The sequence below is a fragment of the Armigeres subalbatus genome, chromosome 2, assembly GCF_024139115.2.
Source record: "Armigeres subalbatus isolate Guangzhou_Male chromosome 2, GZ_Asu_2, whole genome shotgun sequence".
Taxonomy (NCBI): Eukaryota; Metazoa; Arthropoda; class Insecta; order Diptera; family Culicidae; genus Armigeres; species Armigeres subalbatus.
Genome location: NC_085140.1, coordinates 435,427,663 through 435,447,562, shown reverse-complemented (window position 1 = coordinate 435,447,562; position 19,900 = coordinate 435,427,663). Strand labels below are relative to the sequence as shown.

Here is a 19,900-nt window from a genome sequence, read left to right as displayed (position 1 = left end):
TCTTTAAAACTTTGATTTTTTTTCTAATCTAAATTCATTCTTATTTTTACCATTTCTCATTCATTCACATTCATTTTCATCCATTCTCATCCATTCTTGTTTATTCTCATTATCTTTCTCATTCATTCTCATTTTAATAATTCTAATTCATTCTTTTTCATTCTCATTGATTCTCATTCTCAATATTTCTAATTGATTCTTATTCTTATTCGCATTCATTCGCATTGATACTCATTCATTCTCATCCATTCTAATTATCATTCTCAATCATTCTCATTATCATTCAATCTCATTCTCATTATCATTCAATCCCATTCTCTCTTTCATTCTCATTCATTCCCATTATAATTCTCATTCATTCTGATTCTTATTCATTCTTGTTCACTCTCATTCTTTCTAATGCATTATCATACGTTTTCAATCTCATTCATTCCCATTTTCATTCATTCAAATTTTACTCAAAACTTATTCTTATTCTCATTCCTTCCCGTTTCCATTCTAATTTTTTCTTCATTCTCATTTTTATTCATTCTCATTCTCACTTATTCTTATTCTCATTCATTCTCATCCATTCTCGTTCCCATGAATTATTATCATTCTCATCAATTTTGTTTCTCATGCTCCATCTCATTCGCTATCATAGTTGTTATCATATTCCTTGCTTCCTGGATGAATAAGCAAAATGGGTAAAAAACATATTGACTAAGTTGCTTCAAGTTAAAAAAAAACTATTTAAAAAAGAACTTTAATGTGAAAAAGCCATGAATATATTTTATTTTAAAAGCCCTTTTCTCATAAAGTCCTTCTCCTGCAATAACCTTTTACTTTCCTTCAGCTTTCAAGACAAAAAAGCAACTTAATGAAACTTGCTCTAAGCTACCGTGATCTGGTAAAGTGTCGTAATACGTCAACGGATGATGCTTTTCAGTGCTTTTCTTAGTTTTTCACACTGCCTTACGAAATTTTTATCCCATATGTAAGTAGTAAGTAAGTTAAGCAACTCAATCCACAAAAGTGCAAAACAAGTTAATTTTAGAATATAAATATTTCAATTTATGAAACATATTACATGAACTATGTACAAACATTTAAAAAGACAATAAACTTTTCAAAGACTTTAGGCGTAGATGAACCACATTCATGATTTTCCCCTTGATAAAGGCAACAAAAACTTGCCGAAACTTTGGGACAGATCGTAAACGGTTGTTCTAAAATATCCAGACATATTGACATAAGCAGTCGAACTGAGAGTCTACTTCCTTTAAAAGGAAAACCCAGAATAATCCACCTAGCGGTGATGGTGCCTTTCTCGGGTATTATAAAACAAGAAAACCCACAAGAGTAACGAGAAAAACGCATAAGACGTCATAAGACGGGTTTGTACAATGCCATTTAATTCCACCACTTAATTGAACCTTGACAGATACGTATTTCGACCTCAACAGTAAAGTCATCTTCAGTGTCTCGTACTTGACTCGACTTACAAGTCGAGTCAAGTACGTATCTGTCAAGGTACAATTAAGTGTCTTGACAAGTGAAGACATTCCACTGAAAAGCTCGAAATAATTTTCTTAACTACATGATAGAGGTTAAAATTAAGGTCACTTTATAAGGAAAGATAATATTTTTTTATTAATTCACATCTTGCTGCGTTACAGAAAATGCATTGCAGCAATTTCTGCAGAAAAAAAGTTTTCACTTTTAAAATTTCCGGAGGGTGAACCTTTGGGGAAAAAAAGCAATGTTCTTCCAATAACTCCATAACGCAATGACCGATCGGACCAATTTTCAATAGCAAACAACACGACCGCATTCCAAGGATTTCAGTTTTCTGCTGACGAATCGGATAATGCTAAATACCAAAAACGTGTTTCTACACACATACACACTAGAGTGGGGCGCAGTTATATGGCAAAACACAAACATCATCCTATCAAGTGAAATCAATGTTTTTATAAATCATTTTGGGACTCCAATCGACTGTGCAAAAGGAAGGAAGCAACCTATCAGGCCCAAATTCTGCACAGTTGTTGGTATGGTATTGAGTATGGTAATACAGTATGGTATTGAAAAATGACCATGATGAACCACTCTAATATACACCACACATACAGACATTACCTCAATTTGTCAAGCTGAGTCGATTGGTGTATAACACTATCCATGGACTCATTGGTTTCCAAGTCCTTTATCAAAAGTTAAGCTTTGAAGTAGTCCTATAGTCTTTCGGTATAACTTAATTGTACGAGAAAGGCAAAACACATCCATCTAGTCAATGTATGTTCTGTTCACGTTATTTCTCTATTCATGGGCAATTCGTTGTATTTAAACCCACAAAGTGTTTTTGTTTATACAGTTGCTGTACATTTTTGGCTATATATCTGCAAGCCTGTTTATTTCCAAAACCTTCCTCCTTCAGATACAAATAACATGTAATTTGCGATCTAGCTCTTAGTAGAATTTACCACAAATCACTACAGGCAACCACATCCATGAACTATATCTAACGAGCATAGTCGTGATTCCTCTTCGTTCATACTTTGATTTTGAAGTCAATTCCCATCGAAAGCGGTTATAATAACTAGACTTCGATTTGAACCCCAAAAAAAATCCAAAACTATTGAGCGAAACGATCGAATTGAGTGGAAATCGGCTGCTATGGCAGCCTGTTGTTGACCGGTGGTATAGTCGAAGTAGGTACCTAAATAGCGAACACGCCTGCCTTCGAGCAGAAGCAGACAAAAAGTGCACAGACATGACCCAAAAAATCAACAAACAACGAAATCTACAGTTAACCCCCCGAATTTGTGGCTCCCGGCCGGCTGGCAGCTAGCCCGGGACCGGACCGGCAGCCGTTAATGCGTCCATCCATGCGTTCGTGGTTGCGGTTGTTTCCATAATCTTGCCATTACCACCCCGCTGCATAACGATGACACGCATCTCGTCCGGCCAAGCGTTAGAAAGCGCCTCTCCTCAGGTTGTTGCGCAGGAGACCATTGTTGTCGATCATCATAAATCCAGACCTTGAGCGAAGGTCTTTTCTGTTCCGTTTATTTCTGTTTCGCCCCGATGCGATGCGACGGGGGAAATGGCTAATGGCATGATATGAGCGAGGCGGGCGTAGATATTAGGCCATTAGAGAGTGCGGTATCGCGGCGAAAGGCCCACCTCACACCGCCTGCGGATGGCGATGATGAAGTTTCGGTGATCGGCTGTCAAAGCAAGTGCAGATTGCGGGTCGCGCCGTGGAGATCGAGGGACCACCTCATCGGGACGTACGATGTGATAATTAAGGTTATTGGGGGATGGAAACCTGTCCGCATATGATGATTTATTGCTGATTAGAAATCTCGAAAGAAGCCAAATAGAGCCCATAGGAATTTCAAATCGATCTGCGCATTAGAATATTTGATTAGTTGAACAAGACTTGGCATAAACAGCAAACTAGAACATAACGTGTTTTAACAAAAGTAGAACATACAAATAACGCATGATTATTTAATTAACTTATTGGGCGCTTGTTCCAGATCCGATGGTAGACCGAACGGTTGATAGCAGCTAGATTTATCGACATAATTAGAATCGTACATACAAAACTGAATCTAAAACGAACGTGCAAACCAAGACCATAAAGAGCGTTGAAGCGGAAACTTACGATCAACCGTTCGGTACTATGGAAGATTTTTTTCACACACAGAAATCAAATTCGGGCACCAGTAAGTAGGGGCTTTCCGAAATGGGCTTTGGAGTAATTCTAGGGAACGCGATTTCTAGATGGAGATACGGTGTGGTACTTCCGGACATCTCTCGATTATTATCTGCATAGCAAACACCATCGGTCAGTTCTACCGTGAAAAGCTCTCAGAATCCCATTCGCTAGTGTGCGAAGAACTGATGGGCAAAAGAAATGGTAAATTTAATTAACCACCCGAAGAAGTACGGGCAATTGAAGTTGTACGATGAGAATTTCACGTCGATGGACAAAGGGGGTTAATGATCGATAATAAGGGTTTTCGTCTAGAATTGGTCGGTGCCGGAACACATGAAAATGAAGCAGTTTGTTGATTGACGCGGTGATTTATTTCAAACCTTAACCCTATCCTTCCCACGATTTTTTTCAAAGATTTCAAAGATTTCAACTTTTGAAAAAAATGAAAGAGCAAAAGTTATTTGGCATAGCTGGAATTAGTGAAAAACGAGAAAAATTTTTTTGATTATAGCTGATGGTGCAGATGGAAGACGAGAAGACGACGACGTGGAGAAGGCGAAAGAACCATGAATTATAGTAGCCGTTGAGGGAATCATCGCGAAAATCGGACGACTGCGGTGGGCCGGGTACGCAGCCAGAATGTCAGCCAATAAGCCGGTGAAAGTGGTTATCGGAATGGCCCAACAGGCAGGGAAGATCGAAAGTCGTTCGGCCAAAATCCATTTGACCGAATACCATCAGGCCAATTAGACGTTAGTTAGGCTGAAAGTCTTCTTACCGAATTCCATTTGGCCGAAAACGGTTTGGCTGTAAATGTCATTTGGTCGAAAGCGACATACGGTTGAAAGTTGTATTGGACGGACCGATTATTTGGTCGAAAAAATCGTTTGACCGAAAATGCCGTTCGACCTAAATGGTCATTTTGTAGAAAAGTCCTATTGGTCGAATGGTTATAAGGGTTATTCGGCCGAATGTCGATTGGCCGAAGGCTGTTTGGCCGAATGGGTCTTTTTGCAGAACGTCATTCGGCTGAATGCCGTTTGACCGGTGAGTAGTGAGTAGTGAGAAGTAAGAAGTGTTTGTAGTGGGAACAAAAAAGTGAGAAGTGTGTAGTTTGAAGTTATTGGTAAGAAGTGATATTTCGGGACTGATTTGCGATTTGGGCGTAATATATTTTGTAAACAAACATTGGAAGACGAATTCCAGCTACAGCAAGCATTTCCTTAGAAAACCACGGTATGTATCCGACAGAATAGGCTTTCTTCTAGCAGGTAAGCGAATTAGTTTTAGAGAAACACGCTTGCATTCTACGGAATCCACAAAAGAATGTTTGTTTACAAAATGAGTTACGCCCAAATCGCAAAGCGGTCCCGATTTGTGATATTGCACTATGGTCCAGGATACAGATTTACGCGGAAAGATGAATTTTACGCCAAAACTATATTTTTGTTGTACTACAAAATTGTTCGAAATAGTAAGGCCATCATTATGGTTCTACCAAATAATAGGGTGGCCCATCATATGAAAAAAATTAGAGAATATTTTTTTTATTTCTCAAAATATTGACATGTTATGTTCTACAAAGTTGTAGCGCAGCTTATTCCAATCAATTTTGCTAAAAAAAACTTTTTCTGTAGCCTGTCATAAGACGAGTTTAAACAATCCCATTGAATTCCACCACTTAATTGTATCCTGACAGATACGTATTTCGACCTCAACAGTAAGGCCGTCTTCAGTGTCTCGTACTTGACTCGACTTGACTTAAGTCGAGTCAAGTACGAGACACTGAAGACGGCCTTACTGTTGAGGTCGAAATACGTATCTGTCAGGATACAATTAAGTGGTGGAATTCAATGGGATTGTTTAAACTCTTCTTATGACAGGTGAAAACATTCCACTAAAAAGCTCAAAATAATTTTCTTATTTTTCTGTAGCTCTTGGCTGATTTAGAGCAATTTTACCTAATTGGATTAGGGTGTACCTTATAAAACAGCATTTTTTATCTACTTTTTTTGTTTTAGATTTCTCGAAAAAGTCGTCTTCAGGTGACTTTTAGAGCTCAAAAAAATGCAACTTTTGATGGGTAAATACGCTCAATATCTTTTTCCGATCAAAAGTTATAATCGTTTTTCTGTCAAAATTACATTTTTTTCATAAATTGATATCTCCGGTTAGGGCAGACCAAAAAAATATATTCACACGGCATCTGAAAGAGAAATTAATATTCTTCATTATGTCAAAAAATTGGGGATATGTTAATTTTTTATCTCAAGTTTCACCAATTTTACTAAAATCATGTTTTTTTTTAATAAATTGATATAACTCGACAACGGAAGAAGATACAGACGATATTCGTATTAAAAGCCGTAAAAGTCTTCAGAAGGTGACATCCGTGAAAAATAAAAAATGAAATGAGTAGATCATAAATATTCTTTTTTGAGGGACACCCTAATCCTGGTAAGTGAAATTACTCTAAACAAGTGAGCTCAAGAGCTACATAAAAAGTTTGTATAGCAAAGTTGATTGGAAAAAGCTGCGCTACAACTTAGTAGAACATTTTATGGCAATATTACGCAAAATAAAAAAAAATCACATTTTTATAAAATGGCCCACCCTATTTTTCGATAACTCTATAATAAGGGCCCAAGTATCCAGAACAACTTTGTAGAACAAATTTTGTTTCTTAAAAGTATACTTCAGACCGAAAATGCATCTTTTCTCGTAAATCTTGCAATACGATGATAATGATAAAATTTATAAAAAGTGTTGAAGCTGTAGATTTTTTATTTTTCATTTCTCACGAATGTCATCTTCTGAAGACTTTTGAGGCTTTTCAAAACGCGTGTTTTGCTATAAGAATATCGTCTGTATCTTCTTCCGTTGTCGAGTTATATTAATTTATTTGAAAAAACATGATTTTAGTAAAATTGATAAAACTTGAGATAAAAAAATAATATATCCCAAATTTTTTGACATAATAAAGGATATTAATTTCTCTTTCAAATGCCGTGTAAATATATTTTTTTGGTCTGCCCTAACCGGAGATATCAACTTAGGAAAAAAATGTAATTTTGACAGGAAAACGATTATAACTTTTGATCGCAAAAAGGAAATTGAGCATATTTACCCATCAAAAGTTGCATTTTTTTGAGCTCTAAAAGTCACCTGAAGACGACTTTTTCGAGAAATCTAAAACAAAAAAAGTAGATCAAAAATACTGTTTTTTTGAGGTACACACTAATTTAATTAGGTAAAATTACAGAAAAAGTTTTTTTAGCAAAATTAATTGGAATAAGCTGCGCTACAACTTTGTAGAACATAACATGTCAATATTCTGAGAAATAAAAAAAAATTCTATTTTTTTTTATATGATGGGCCACCCTATTTTTTGGTAAAACCATAATGATGGCCTTACTATTTCGAACAATTTTGTAGAACAACAGTTTTTTCTAAAAAATGTAGTTTTGGCGTAAAATGCATCTTTCCGCGTAAATCTGTATCCTGGACTATAGTGCATTGTGATAGGTGAGAAGTGATAAATGAGTGAGCGAGTAGCAAGCAACACGAAGAAGATCATCTCTGAATAAAGAATAAACAAAGAAGAAGGAAAGGAGTAGAATAACCAAGGAAGAAGAAAGAAGAAAAAATGGAGAAGGAAAAAGAAAGAAAGGTGAAGGAAAAAAAGGAGAAGGAATGAGGAAAAAGAAAGAATGAAAAATGATGAAGGACGAAGAAACAGAAAGAAAGAAGGAGAAAGAAGAACGAAAGAAAAAAAGAAGAAGAAAGAGGGAAAAAATGAAGATGTAAGAAAAAAGATGGAAGAAAAGCATAAGGAAGAAGAAAAAAAGAAAGAATAAGAAAAAAGAACGAATAAAGAAAGAAGAAAGAAGAACGAAAGATGAAGGAAGAAAGAATAAGGACGGAAGAAGAAAAGCAAGGAAAAAGGTAGAAGGAAGAAAGAAAAAAAAGCAGGAAGCAGGAAGACGGTAGAAGAAAAATAGAAGAAGAAAGAAATGTGAAAAAGAAGAAACAAGAAGAAAGGAGGATGAAGATCGAAGTAGAAGGAAGCAGAAAGAAATAAGAAGGAAAAGGAACGTGGATTAAGGATGGAGAACGAAGGAAGATAGAAGGAGAATGAAAGAAGGAAGTAGAAAGAAGAAAGAAGGATGAAGGAAGAAAGAAGATGGAGGAAGGATGAAAGAAGGAAGAAGCAAGAAGAAATAAGGAAGAAACAAGAAGAAACAAGGAAGAGGAAGAAAGAAGAAAGAAGGAAGAAAGGTGTAAAAAGTAAGAAGAAAAAAGAAAAAGGAAGAAGAGAGTATGGAATAGGAAGAAGAAACAACGAAGAAGGCAAAAGGAAGGAGAAATATAGAATGAGGAAGAAAAATGAAAGAAGAATGAAGAAGGAAGAAAAGGAAAAGGAAGAAGTTCTCTGTTCTCAGTTCACTTTTATATTCCACTTTTCGCTTCACATTTCCCACTTTCTATTTCTCGTTACTCACTTCACAATGCTCACTCTTTACTACTCGTAATCTGAGGCCAAACTTTTAAACTATTCGGCCAAATGGCAACCAAACCACCCAGATTTCGGCCAAATGGCGTTAGGCCAAACGGCATTCGGCCTAATGGTCTGACACCTGGTCGAATATATCATTCAGCAAAACGGGTCATATGGCCGGAAACATAATTTTGCCGAACAAGTATGTGAATGTGGAAAGAGTGAAGTATGTGAATGTGGAAAGAGTAAAGTGGAGAATAGACAATTGATCGTAGAAGTAAAGCGTGAAAAGTAAAAAATGACAGATAAGTGTGGAGGGGAGAATAAAATATTAGGAATTGGGAATGAGGTGTCAGTAGTCAAAAATGATGAGCGAGAGACGAGAAGTGAAAATCAATCCTTATTGTTTTCCTTTATCCTAAATAATTTTTTCCTCTTCTTACTTCCTTTTATCCCTCAATCTTCTTTCTCACTTCTTTTTTCTTCTTTATTATTACTCCTTCCTTCTTCTCATTTCTTTTTTCTCCTTCTTATTTCTGTCATTCTTCTCACCATCCGCTCTAACTTCTCAAATAACGCTTCTTACTACTACTTATCTTGTCTCAATTCTTATTTCTCACCTTCCACTAAACAGCTCTCATTTCTCACTTTTCATCTATCACATCTAATTTCCTATTTGTCCATTCTCACTTTTCACTACTTACTTCGAACATTTCATCGATAGTACAGTCGCGATTCGCTGGTTGGGCCACGACTTCGACCTAACTAACGAATTCGGTTTTTTAGTTGGGCCAAATGACAGCCATTTGAACACGTGTATTTCGACTTGAACATCACAAATGATGTCCAGTGACACCCAATCCCGTTTTTCGTGTTTACATTTAATTTTGACGAACGGTTGCTTTTTAGTTTGGCCATGACCCAACCACCGGAGGCCCAACTAAAAAGTGGCCAGTGTATTGAAAACCCAACCAGCGAATCCCGACTTATTAGAATTTGTATTTCCATGAAAAAGAATTTATTATTAAAAAATCTGATACTGATTAGTGATTATCTTTTGTTTATTATACAGAGCCTTATGTTCAATACCAATATTCGTGTTATTTTTTCCTTCAGTGTTCTATTGAAAATGAAGACCATGAAAAGAAAAAAACTAGCCACGTTTAAACAACCTTGGTGTATATTGCAACATGAATATTTAATAAGGCTTTGCGTCCCTGACGTATGTTTTTAAGGGCCTTCAAAAACTAAACTACATTTCCTAAATTTAGTCGAAATAGGTCGTGCGGCACTTCCAACTTTGATTACACAAAGCATTGTAGGAAATGATATTTCCTGGGCCACTAAGGTTCAAACCGGCCACCATTCGGCCATTCGGGGGATTTCCGAAATGGTCATTTCCTAAATTGAGTCAAAATTCATGATTTCACAAAATAATTATGAAAACTATATTGTCAGGGCTCCTGGGTTCCTGGTTCGGGTTCAATCCGGCCACAATCCGGGGACCTACGAAATAACCATCTCCCAAATTTATTCGAAATATGTCGTGTCAAAAGTTGAGCCCGAGTGGCCCAGGAACGCTAAAATATCATTCCCATTATTGTTTTGTGAAGTCATGAAGTTTGAGGTGTCACACGACCTGGTTTGACTTAAATTCGTAAATGATCACTTTTCCCGAGGTCAACTGACCCCAAGGGATTTTGGAATCATTCTGGAGCCGTACTGAGGATTAATTCAAATCTAGTATGAATCAAAAATTGGGATCCATTCGGATGGAATGTAACTTGTTGCGAAGGAATCGGTCAAGAAATATGATTTTTACAGCAGATTTAATTTTTTAAAGGCCTTAAAAATAGACATCAGGGAAAGGTTAGATACCGTCCAGATTACTTGATTGTAGGAAATGATATTACGATGGTTCGTAGAATAGATTTACGCAACGAATAGGAGCACTTACCTGTATCGATTCGGCCAGCGTGGACATGCTGTAATCGGACGTCGCACTAGCACTGCCCGGCCCTAGCCGGTGGTGAAAAGATCTCCGATAGCTGGATGCAACAACTCCGGAGACCGCCGCCGCCGCCGATGCCGATGAAAGCGTCGAGTCAATGGACGAATTACCGCGATCAGGGCGCAGCTTCACACCATTATTGCTGTTGCTGTTATTGTTGATGGGGCTATTATTGGCGACGGCGACTGTTGCGGTTGGGATGGCGTTGTTACTGTTGTTGTTGCTGTTATTGTTGCTCGATGCGGCGATGCTTGTAGCATTGTTCGCACCACTATTGACGTTGAGTTGGGCGGCCGAAGTGGGGGTCCCACCGGCAACGGCACTGCCCGATCCGTTGTTGCTCACACTAAACCGATCCATTGTTTAGTATAAAGCTCTGCCGAGATATCTTCCCGTAACGAGTAATGCCTAAACACCCCAACACTTTACACACTGTACACATTCGCGAACTTATGCTTCCTCGGTTTCGAGCGCGGTTTCTTGCTGCTTTGGGATTTTAGAAAACCTTAAAAACTCTTTTTGAGTGCATCACGTTATTCACACTGGGGGAACTCTCGAGTTGATTGCACAAAGGGGAGCATTTTTCCCCACAAACACGCAAGCGTTGCGCTTTCTTCGTTGGTCACATCGGCTGAAATATATACATGCCTAATTAGATGGCAGAAAACTTCTTTTATAAAAATTCCAAAACTGCCAAACTAGGCCTAGGGGTAGAAAAGTTGGAAGATTGATCAATGCAACAATATCAGAACATCGATAAACTCTAAATACAACTACTTGCATGCAATTTTATAAAATATCTGATAGAATAGATTAATATTAAAATTTGAATCATTAAAAATCAGTTTATTCCGAAAATTTCAATTTTCAAAAGTTATCAGTTCAAAATCCTAGTTTATTATAACATTTCTAATAAAAACAAATTTAAAACCGATCTCGAAGGCTTAAAAAACTTTTTCCACTCCTATCTCTATTTCTATATTGGCAATTTTGGAATTTTAAGCATCCCCCAAAACAATTTCACTTTATTTATTGTTCTTCTTCGAATCTGCAACTCGCATCCAGGGTTTGGCCCTGTTTTTTTCGCACTTTGAGAGTCGCACCAGCACGCAGCACCGCGCACACACAAACGGAAACTTTCCGGACCCCTTCCAGGGGAAGAGGGCCAATCATCCACCCCACGCGCCCGCTATGCTGCCCTATGAGTGAAGAGGTGATGATAATGGTCCCACCCGATATGGGAACGAGGGCGTGCGGGGTCTATTGTTTTCCGCGGTAGTGCTGCAGCGCGCAACAGCGCAGGGGCTTAATTAAATCAAATTTCGCCGCCAAACGCGACCCAGCAGCAGTAGTCCGACGAGCATGCATTAGTCGTTGGCGGTGAAAGGGGGTGATCTTGTTTGGCCCCCGCTACAACAGTCTCTATACAGTCCATTGGTGGATGATGATGATGTTGTCGGAGAGGTTGTGTAATTTCTCTCGTCCTTCTTCGGCTGGTTAGGTGTTGATGAGGTCGTCGTCGCAGGGGCGGTTATTGGGAATGTTGCAACTATTGTTGTTTTTGGTGATAGATGAAGCAAACAGCAGCTTTCAGCGGATTTGCTCGCATGGGCATTAGTTAACAGTAACGGATTATTTTCATGGTTGTATTATTTTAGCGATACAATGGTTTTTTCTTTTGTGATGCTCATGTGTAAATAATTGTCTTGTTTGGGAATTTAAATCAAAAGGTTGCTTCAATGTGTCGAGACAAAATACGATGCTATAAAATTATGAACAACAAGCTCTGTCTGTCTATGTGAAATCAGACCATGGTACAATAATTTTTAAAATCATTCGAAAATGATGTTTGAATTGCAATTATCAATCGACAAAACGGGTTTCGATATGGAGTAGAAATTGAAATTGTAACCAACACTGTGAGCTCATTGCCATCCGAATCCCATGAAACTTTTGGAGAAGAAGCGTCTTCAGATATTTATAATTTTCGGTACATGCATGGTCTCCATTCGGTCCGATTTATTGGAGGAGGAGTCTTGGGTCAAATGTGGACAAAAACAGGCAATTGTTTTAAAACCATTGATAATTACGCGTCAATTTTCCGCATTGTTGATGAAAATGTGATCAATCATTAATGTTTAACATCAGAAGTCTTTTTGAGGACAATCAGATCCTCAGAATTTGGTTTAGAATGTTCCGGGAACCTGGACTCTAGATGTTACTTTTCATACATATGTTGCTATACCCAAGCTTACGCGACACCAAACTCCACAATATTGGAAGACAAGCTCAACAAATGCATTTATGACACGTTTTTGCACACATTGGCTACATCGATAAGTGCTTCTGGTAACCTCGTTTTCTACCGGGAGCGGACAAATTTTGATTAACTCCGAAACCCATCTTGCGACGTATCAAACATCATGATTTTGAAAAATACACCCAACATATAAAGTTTTGAAAGTTTGTTTCCTGGGAATCTCATTTCTTCAGGAAAATACCCAACAGATGAAATTTTAAGAGTTTTTTTTAACACATTAGACATAAGGGTGGTGAGGTGTGAAATTTTTTGTTTTTAAGACATTAGACTTGACGGATTTGGTTGAAGTTTTCACAGTAGCTTCTGGGAGCGAACAATTTTATTTCCAGCGGGTATACAGCTTAAAACATACTTAAATAAAAAAAAATCTGTTCGGAAGTGTGCACATCATTCGCTCAAGGAAACGTCCAACAGATAATATTTTGTAAGTTTATGTACACATAGGCCACATTTGGAAGAGTTTATGGGAACCTCACTACCTCAGCGAAACGCCAAACAGGTGAAATTTGAAAGTATTTGAACACGTTGGCCACGTTCTGAAGAGTTCACGGGAACGTCATTTGCTCAAGAAAACGACAAACAGATAACATTTTAAGAGTTTTTGGACACATTGGTCACGTTCGGAAGTGTTTCTGGGCACCTCATTCACTTAAGGAAACACTCAACAGCTAACATTTTGAAAGTTTTTGAGCACATTGACCACATTCGGAACCTCATTTCCTCAAGGAAACGCAAAACAGAACAGAAAACGCAGATTTCAAAAGATTAAAAACACATGGGCCACATTCGGAAGAGTTCATGGGAAACTCATTCGCTCAAGGAAAAGCCAATCAGATGACATTTTAAATGCTTTGAGACACATTGGCCACGATCAAACCACGAAATGACCAACAGGTGAAATTTTGCTAGTTTTCTGGCACATCGGACACGTTCGATGTTTCTGGGCACCTCGTTCACTCAAGGAAACGTTCAACAGATACAATTTTGGACACGTTCGGTTCATGAGTACCTAACTCTCAGCAGGGTGTCCACTGTCCATTTTCAGATTCCCGGTTGGAGGAACTGATACTAAAATATCATAAAAGCGAATCTAAGCAAGAAAATAGCTAATTTTTATTTTGTTTTATTAGTCGGAAGACTAGGAAGCTCTTAGACCCATTCAATATATATCTTCTAAAAATAACTCATTGATGATGTTCTTTAACTCTCTAAGACCCAAATTTTTGTTTTAATTGCTCAAAAACACTTTCTTAAATCGAACTTACTTTTTGAATTTTCAGAAATTTGTTTTATCAATACTGTTTATTCATACCGATTTTTCAATACATCCAAAATTTGGAAGTTTTCACCCAATATTAGAATTTGAATTTTCAAAGCTATGGAATTTTTTTTTCTATGTAAAAAGTTAGAGAAATATTCTGAATTTGAAAAATCACAAATTAAATAAAATTAATTAAAATTTTATCAATTACCAAACTTTCTTTCGGAAGTCCAGATTATTTTTTGAACAAAATTAATTAAAAATAATCCGAAAGCTGTTCAAGTTCGCCCGCAAGAAACTTTCTAAATCTTTTTAGATAAATCGGTATTCATGAAAAAATCATCTGAAATTATTTATCAAAATTTGAAACTTTTGATGATTTTCATCAACAAGTTCCATTTGAAACTCTTGCGAAGACATTGCTCTTCGAGTTCCTCGAGCAATTTCCTCATGAATTTCTAGCAACTTGTTCAGTCCCAGGATGAAGGTCTTTCAATTTATGGTGTGATTAACTTGTGTATAAGTTGTGGATTGAGCGATCAAAAAATTACGACAAACAGCTCAAAGCACAATGCGGAAATCGATTCAAGAAATAGATTTCAAATGGCCGGGGAAGCCAAAACGCGCCAAGCGGCTTATTGACTGACTTGTGATATTTTGATCGTAAAAGTAAAACGGAAATCATTTCATATCAATTCATTCACACACTTGTTGTAGGATATTCTCAGTTATGGGAAGATCTCGCTTCTGAGAGCATGCAAATAAATCTGGCATGTTTGAATCCTAAATCACATTGTTCGATAGTTCTAAATACTCAGATAAGTTGAGCCATAGTGAACGTTAAACTTGTGATTAATTTTATACTCAGATAAGTTGAGCCATCGTGAACGTTATACTTGTGATTAATTTTCAGGCATACGAGATGCTCAAGGTACTTCAAAACGTCCTGGCGCCCACGGTAACTATCAGATCAATCAAGGCTTTGACCAATGTCCTCATCATCGGTTTACACCCAAACTGGCGCAATAAGCATATACGCATTATGCAAATTCAATTTTCTCGAATACGGGATACTCAAGGTACTCCAGAACGTTCTGGAGTTCAGCCCACGGTATCTACCGGACCAACCAAGGTTTTTGCAATGTCCTCATCGCCGGTATACACCCAATCCTGTTCAATAGGCATATATGCATCATGCAATTCCAATTTTGTTGAATACGTACTCCAAAACGTTCTGGAGTTCAGCCCACGGTGCTTTGGCCAATGTCCTCATCGTTGGTATACACTCAATCTGATTCAATATAAGCATATATGCATAATCCAGATCCAATTCATTTGAATTTAGGATGCTCAAGGTACTCCAAAACGTCCTGGAGTTCAGCCCACGGTATCTATCAGATCAATCAAGGCTTTTGCAATATCTTCATCGTTAGTATACACACAATCTGGTTCAAAAATCATCCACGCATCATGCAAAGCCTATTTCCTATTATATTTAAATTATATTATATTTATATTATATATTATATATATTTAAATCCGGTGTAATAAGCATAAGGTCCTAATTTCCATGAACATGAGATCCAATGCCAAGGTGCTCCAAAATAATCTTAAGTCAAGATGCACAATGACAATGAGGTTAACCTGCGATTTGTCCTGCGTACAGGAACTTGGATGATCAAGTAGTTCAACCGTAACGATTTCCAAGACGTTTTGGTGAGCCTAAAGTTCTGTAGTAGCTTGTATGAATAATAATTGAAGTCATATCAGCTCAATGAACCTACTGGGATATCATATCATACACCATTCATAAGTTGGTTCATTGTATAAATCACATAATCCGTGGTCCAATGTAGCTTGTGAAAATAATGAATGAAATCGTATCGGCTCAAAGAACCTGCTGTGATGTTTAACGCTAAACGGATACATCGTTCAGGACATGGTTGATTGGGTAGATCGCACGTGTTGAGCCCCATGCCGGTTTGAAGAACCAAAAAGGCCTGTAGTAGCTAATAAACATAAAGAGTAAAATTCTATTGATTCAATGGACCTGCTGGGATGTTTAGCGATGCACGTATACACCGTTCAGGACTTGGTTGATCTAGTACAGCGGTTCTCAACCTTTTTCGTGAGAGATACCCCTTCGAACTTTTTCAATAATTGAGGTACCCCCTTCTTGAAAGAAGGCTTTCAATCCTCTTGAAAAAATAAATTTTAAGGGAGACTTACGAGCCTCTTGAAAGGGCCTTTTGAATCTCTTGAAAGTAGGCTTCCGCGCCTCTTGATAAAAGGCTTCTGTATCTCTTGTAGAGAGGTTTTGCATATTGAAAGGACGCCTATGAGACCTTTGAAAGTACGCTTCCAAGCCTCTTGAAGGTAGAATTTCGAGCATCTTGAAGGGATGCTTCAGATCCTCTTAAAGGGAGCTTTTCGAGCCTTTTGAAAGGAACCTTTTGATTCGCTTGGAAGAAGCCTTCCGAGCTTTTTGAAAAAAGGCCTCCGAACCCTCCTTAAAGTAGGCTTCCGTGCCTCTTGAAAGAAGAGGCTTCCTAGCCTCCTCTTGAAAGGAGGCTTCCAGGCATCTTGAAAGGAGGCTTCCAGGCCTCTTGAAAGGAGGCTTCCAGGCCTCTTGAAGAGAGGCTTCCAGGCCTCTTGAAAGGAGGCTTCCAGGCCTCTTGAAAGGAGGCTTCCGGGCCTCTTGAAAGGAGGCTTCCGGGCCTCTTGAAAGGAGGCTTCCGGGCCTCTTGAAAGGAGGCTTCCGGGCCTCTTGAAAGGAGGCTTCCGGGCCTCTTGAAAGGGCCTCTTGAAAGGAGGCTTCCGGGCCTCTTGAAAGGAGGCTTCGGGCCTCTTGAAAGGAGGCTTCTGGCCTCTTGAAAGGAGGCTTCCGGGCCTCTTGAAAGGAGGCTTCCGGGCCTCTTGAAAGGAGGCTTCCGGGCCTCTTGAAAGGAGGCTTCCGGGCCTCTTGAAAGGAGGCTTCCGGGCCTCTTGAAAGGAGGCTTCCGGGCCTCTTGAAAGGAGGCTTCCGGGCCTCTTGAAAGGAGGCTTCCGGGCCTCTTGAAAGGAGGCTTCCGGGCCTCTTGAAAGGAGGCTTCCGGGCCTCTTGAAAGGAGGCTTCCGGGCCTCTTGAAAGGAGGCTTCCGGGCCTCTTGAAAGGAGGCTTCCGGGCCTCTTGAAAGGAGGCTTCCGGGCCTCTTGAAAGGAGGCTTCCGGGCCTCTTGAAAGGAGGCTTCTGCGCCTCTTGAAAGGAGGCTTCCGGGCCTCTTGAAAGGAGGCTTCCGGGCCTCTTGAAAGGAGGCTTCCGGGCCTCTTGAAAGGAGGCTTCCGGGCCTCTTGAAAGGAGGCTTCCGGGCCTCTTGAAAGGAGGCTTCCGGGCCTCTTGAAAGGAGGCTTCCGGGCCTCTTGAAATGAGGCTTCCAGGCCTCTTGAAATGAGGCTTCCAGGCCTCTTGAAATGAGGCTTCCAGGCCTCTTGAAATGAGGCTTCCAGGCCTCTTGAAAGGAGGCTTCCGGGCCTCTTGAAAGGAGGCTTCCGGGCCTCTTGAAAGGAGGCTTCCGGGCCTCTTGAAAGGAGGCTTCCGGGCCTCTTGAAAGGAGGCTTCCGGGCCTCTTGAAAGGAGGCTTCCGGGCCTCTTGAAAGGAGGCTTCCAGGCCTCTAGAAAGGAGGCTTCCGGGCCTCTTGAAAGGAGGCTTCCAGGGCCGGGTACTTGAGAGGAGGCTTCCAGGGCCGGGTACTTGAAAGGAGGCTTCCGGGCCTCTTGAAATGACGCTTCCGGGTCTCTTTAAAGGAGGCTTCCGGGCCTCTTGAATGGAGGCTTCTGGGCCTCTTGAAAGAAGGCTTCCCGGCCTCTTGAAAGGAGGCTTCCGGGCCTCGTGAAAGGAGGCTTCCGGGCCTCTTGAAAGGAGGCTTCCGGGCCTCTTGAAAGGAGGCTTCTGGGCCTCTTGAAAGGAGGCTTCAGGCCTCTTGAAAGGAGGCTTCCGGGCCTCTTGAAAGGAGGCTTCCGGGCCTCTTGAAAGGAGGCTTCCGGGCCTCTTGAAAGGAGGCTTCCGGGCCTCTTGAAAGGAGGCTCTGGGCCTCTTGAAAGGAGGCTTCTGGCCTCTTGAAAGGAGGCTTCGGGCCTCTTGAAAGGAGGCTTCCGGGCCTCTTGAAAGGAGGCTTCTGGCCTCTTGAAAGGAGGCTTCCGGGCCTCTTGAAAGGAGGCTTCCGGGCCTCTTGAAAGGAGGCTTCCGGGCCTCTTGAAAGGAGGCTTCCGGGCCTCTTGAAAGGAGGCTTCCAGGCCTCTTGAAAGGAGGCTTCCGGGCCTCTTGAAAGGAGGCTTCCGGGCCTCTTGAAAGGAGGCTTCCAGGCCTCTTGAAAGGAGGCTTCCGGGCCTCTTGAAAGGAGGCTTCCAGGCCTCTTGAAAGGAGGCTTCTGGGCCTCTTGAAATGTGGCTCCCAGGCATCTTGAAATGAGGCTTCTGGCCTCTTGAAATGAGGCTTCCGGGCCTCTTGAAAGGAGGCTTCCGGGCCTCTTGAAAGGAGGCTTCCGGGCCTCTTGAAAGGAGGCTGCAGGGCCGCTTGAAAGGAGGCTTCTGGCCTCTTGAAAGGAGGCTTCCGGGCCTCTTGAAAGAAGGCTTCCTGGCCTCTTGAAAGGAGGCCTGGGCCTCTTGAAAGGAGGCCTGGGCCTCTTGAAAGGAGGCCTCCGGGCCTCTTGAAAGGAGGCCTCCGGGCCTCTTGAAAGAAGGCTTCCGGGCCTCTTGAAAGGAGGCTTCATGTCTCTTGAAAGGAGGCTTCCGGCCTCTTGAAAGGAGGCTTCCTGGCCTCTTGAAAGGAGGCTTCCGGGCCTCTTGAAAGGAGGCTTCCGGGCCTCTTGAAAGGAGGCTTCCGGGCCTCTTGAAAGGAGGCTTCCGGGCCTCTTGAAAGGAGGCTTCCGGGCCTCTTGAAAGGAGGCTTCCGGGCCTCTTGAAAGGAGGCTTCCGGGCCTCTTGAAACGAGGCTTCCGGGCCTCTTGAAACGAGGCTTCCGGGCCTCTTGAAACGAGGCTTCCGGGCCTCTTGAAAGGAGGCTTCCGGGCCTCTTGAAAGGAGGCTTCCGGGCCTTTTGAAAGGAGGCTTCCGGGCCTTTTGAAAGGAGGCTTCCGGGCCTTTTGAAAGGAGGCTTCCGGGCCTTTTGAAAGGAGGCTTCTGGTAATTCGCCCGCCATTACGAATTTTTGTTCGAGGTACCCCCTAGGGCCAGTGAAGGTACCCCCAGGGGTACATGTACCCCAGATTGAGAACCGCTGATCTAGTAGATCGCATCTTTTGAGCTCCCGGGCTCAACCGAAAAGGTCTGTAGGACCGTAAAGGTCTGTAGTAGCTAGTAAACATAAAACTCAATAATTGCATGTCTTATGATCACATTTTTGGACGTATTCTCAGCCTTTTCTCAAAATGTTTCTAGTGATATTTTCTGATGCATTCGAGAACATGTACTCCAGAACAGTTGGGACGGCCCAGGACATCCGAAAAAAAAAATTTCAACATTTCAACAACAAGGATTGAGCGGAAAAACCCAAGTCTGTACGTTAAATCAATGTAAAAAAAAGTCGTCTCGAAAAGGTTAGGACATAACAAAAAGAAAATAATTCATAACTTTGGTAATAAATGTTTATGATTTGATCGATGGTTCAATTTTCCGATTGGTTTCCTTATTTCCCGCATTTTCCCCGGTTTTTTCCCGGTCGAATCCAATTCACGTTTTTTCGCTTTTCCCGGTTTTCCCGACTGGATGGACACCCTGTCAGCTTAGTCTTTCGAGGGCAGTTCTAGCAGCTTGAGTTCTTATTTGAGGCCAATGGGAGCCGCAAAATAGCAAAGTCTGTCTGGCCGAGAAGCTCCTTCTTATTCTTTAATAACTATAGGTTATTACTGATAAGAAAATTAAATCTAGTCAAGCACGGAGTTGGAACTGGAATACAGAACAGTTTTGCTGTTAATGATATTTTGGCAATACGGATGAATCTTTTCCAGGACGAAGAACTTGTTAGGAAATGCATATCGGCTATTGGTGATATCTTGTGCTCTAAAAAAGCCTCCTTCAGTAGTATTAGTTTGTCGTAAAGCACGGTGAGGAGTTAAAGTTCTCA

At 40.6% G+C, this 19,900-nt stretch overlaps 1 protein-coding gene across 3 annotated transcripts in view; it reads right to left on the bottom strand.

Moving 5' to 3' along the window:
* LOC134213601 (protein Shroom) overlaps positions 1-19,900 on the bottom strand; it is a 929,824-nt gene that overhangs the window by 857,582 nt on the left and 52,342 nt on the right. For all 3 annotated transcript variants that reach the window (XM_062692809.1, XM_062692811.1, XM_062692810.1), the window contains exon 3: positions 10,165-10,849. In XM_062692809.1, the coding sequence (XP_062548793.1) occupies positions 10,165-10,578 (414 nt within the window). In that variant the 5' untranslated portion in view covers positions 10,579-10,849. The remainder of the gene's footprint in view (positions 1-10,164; positions 10,850-19,900) is intronic.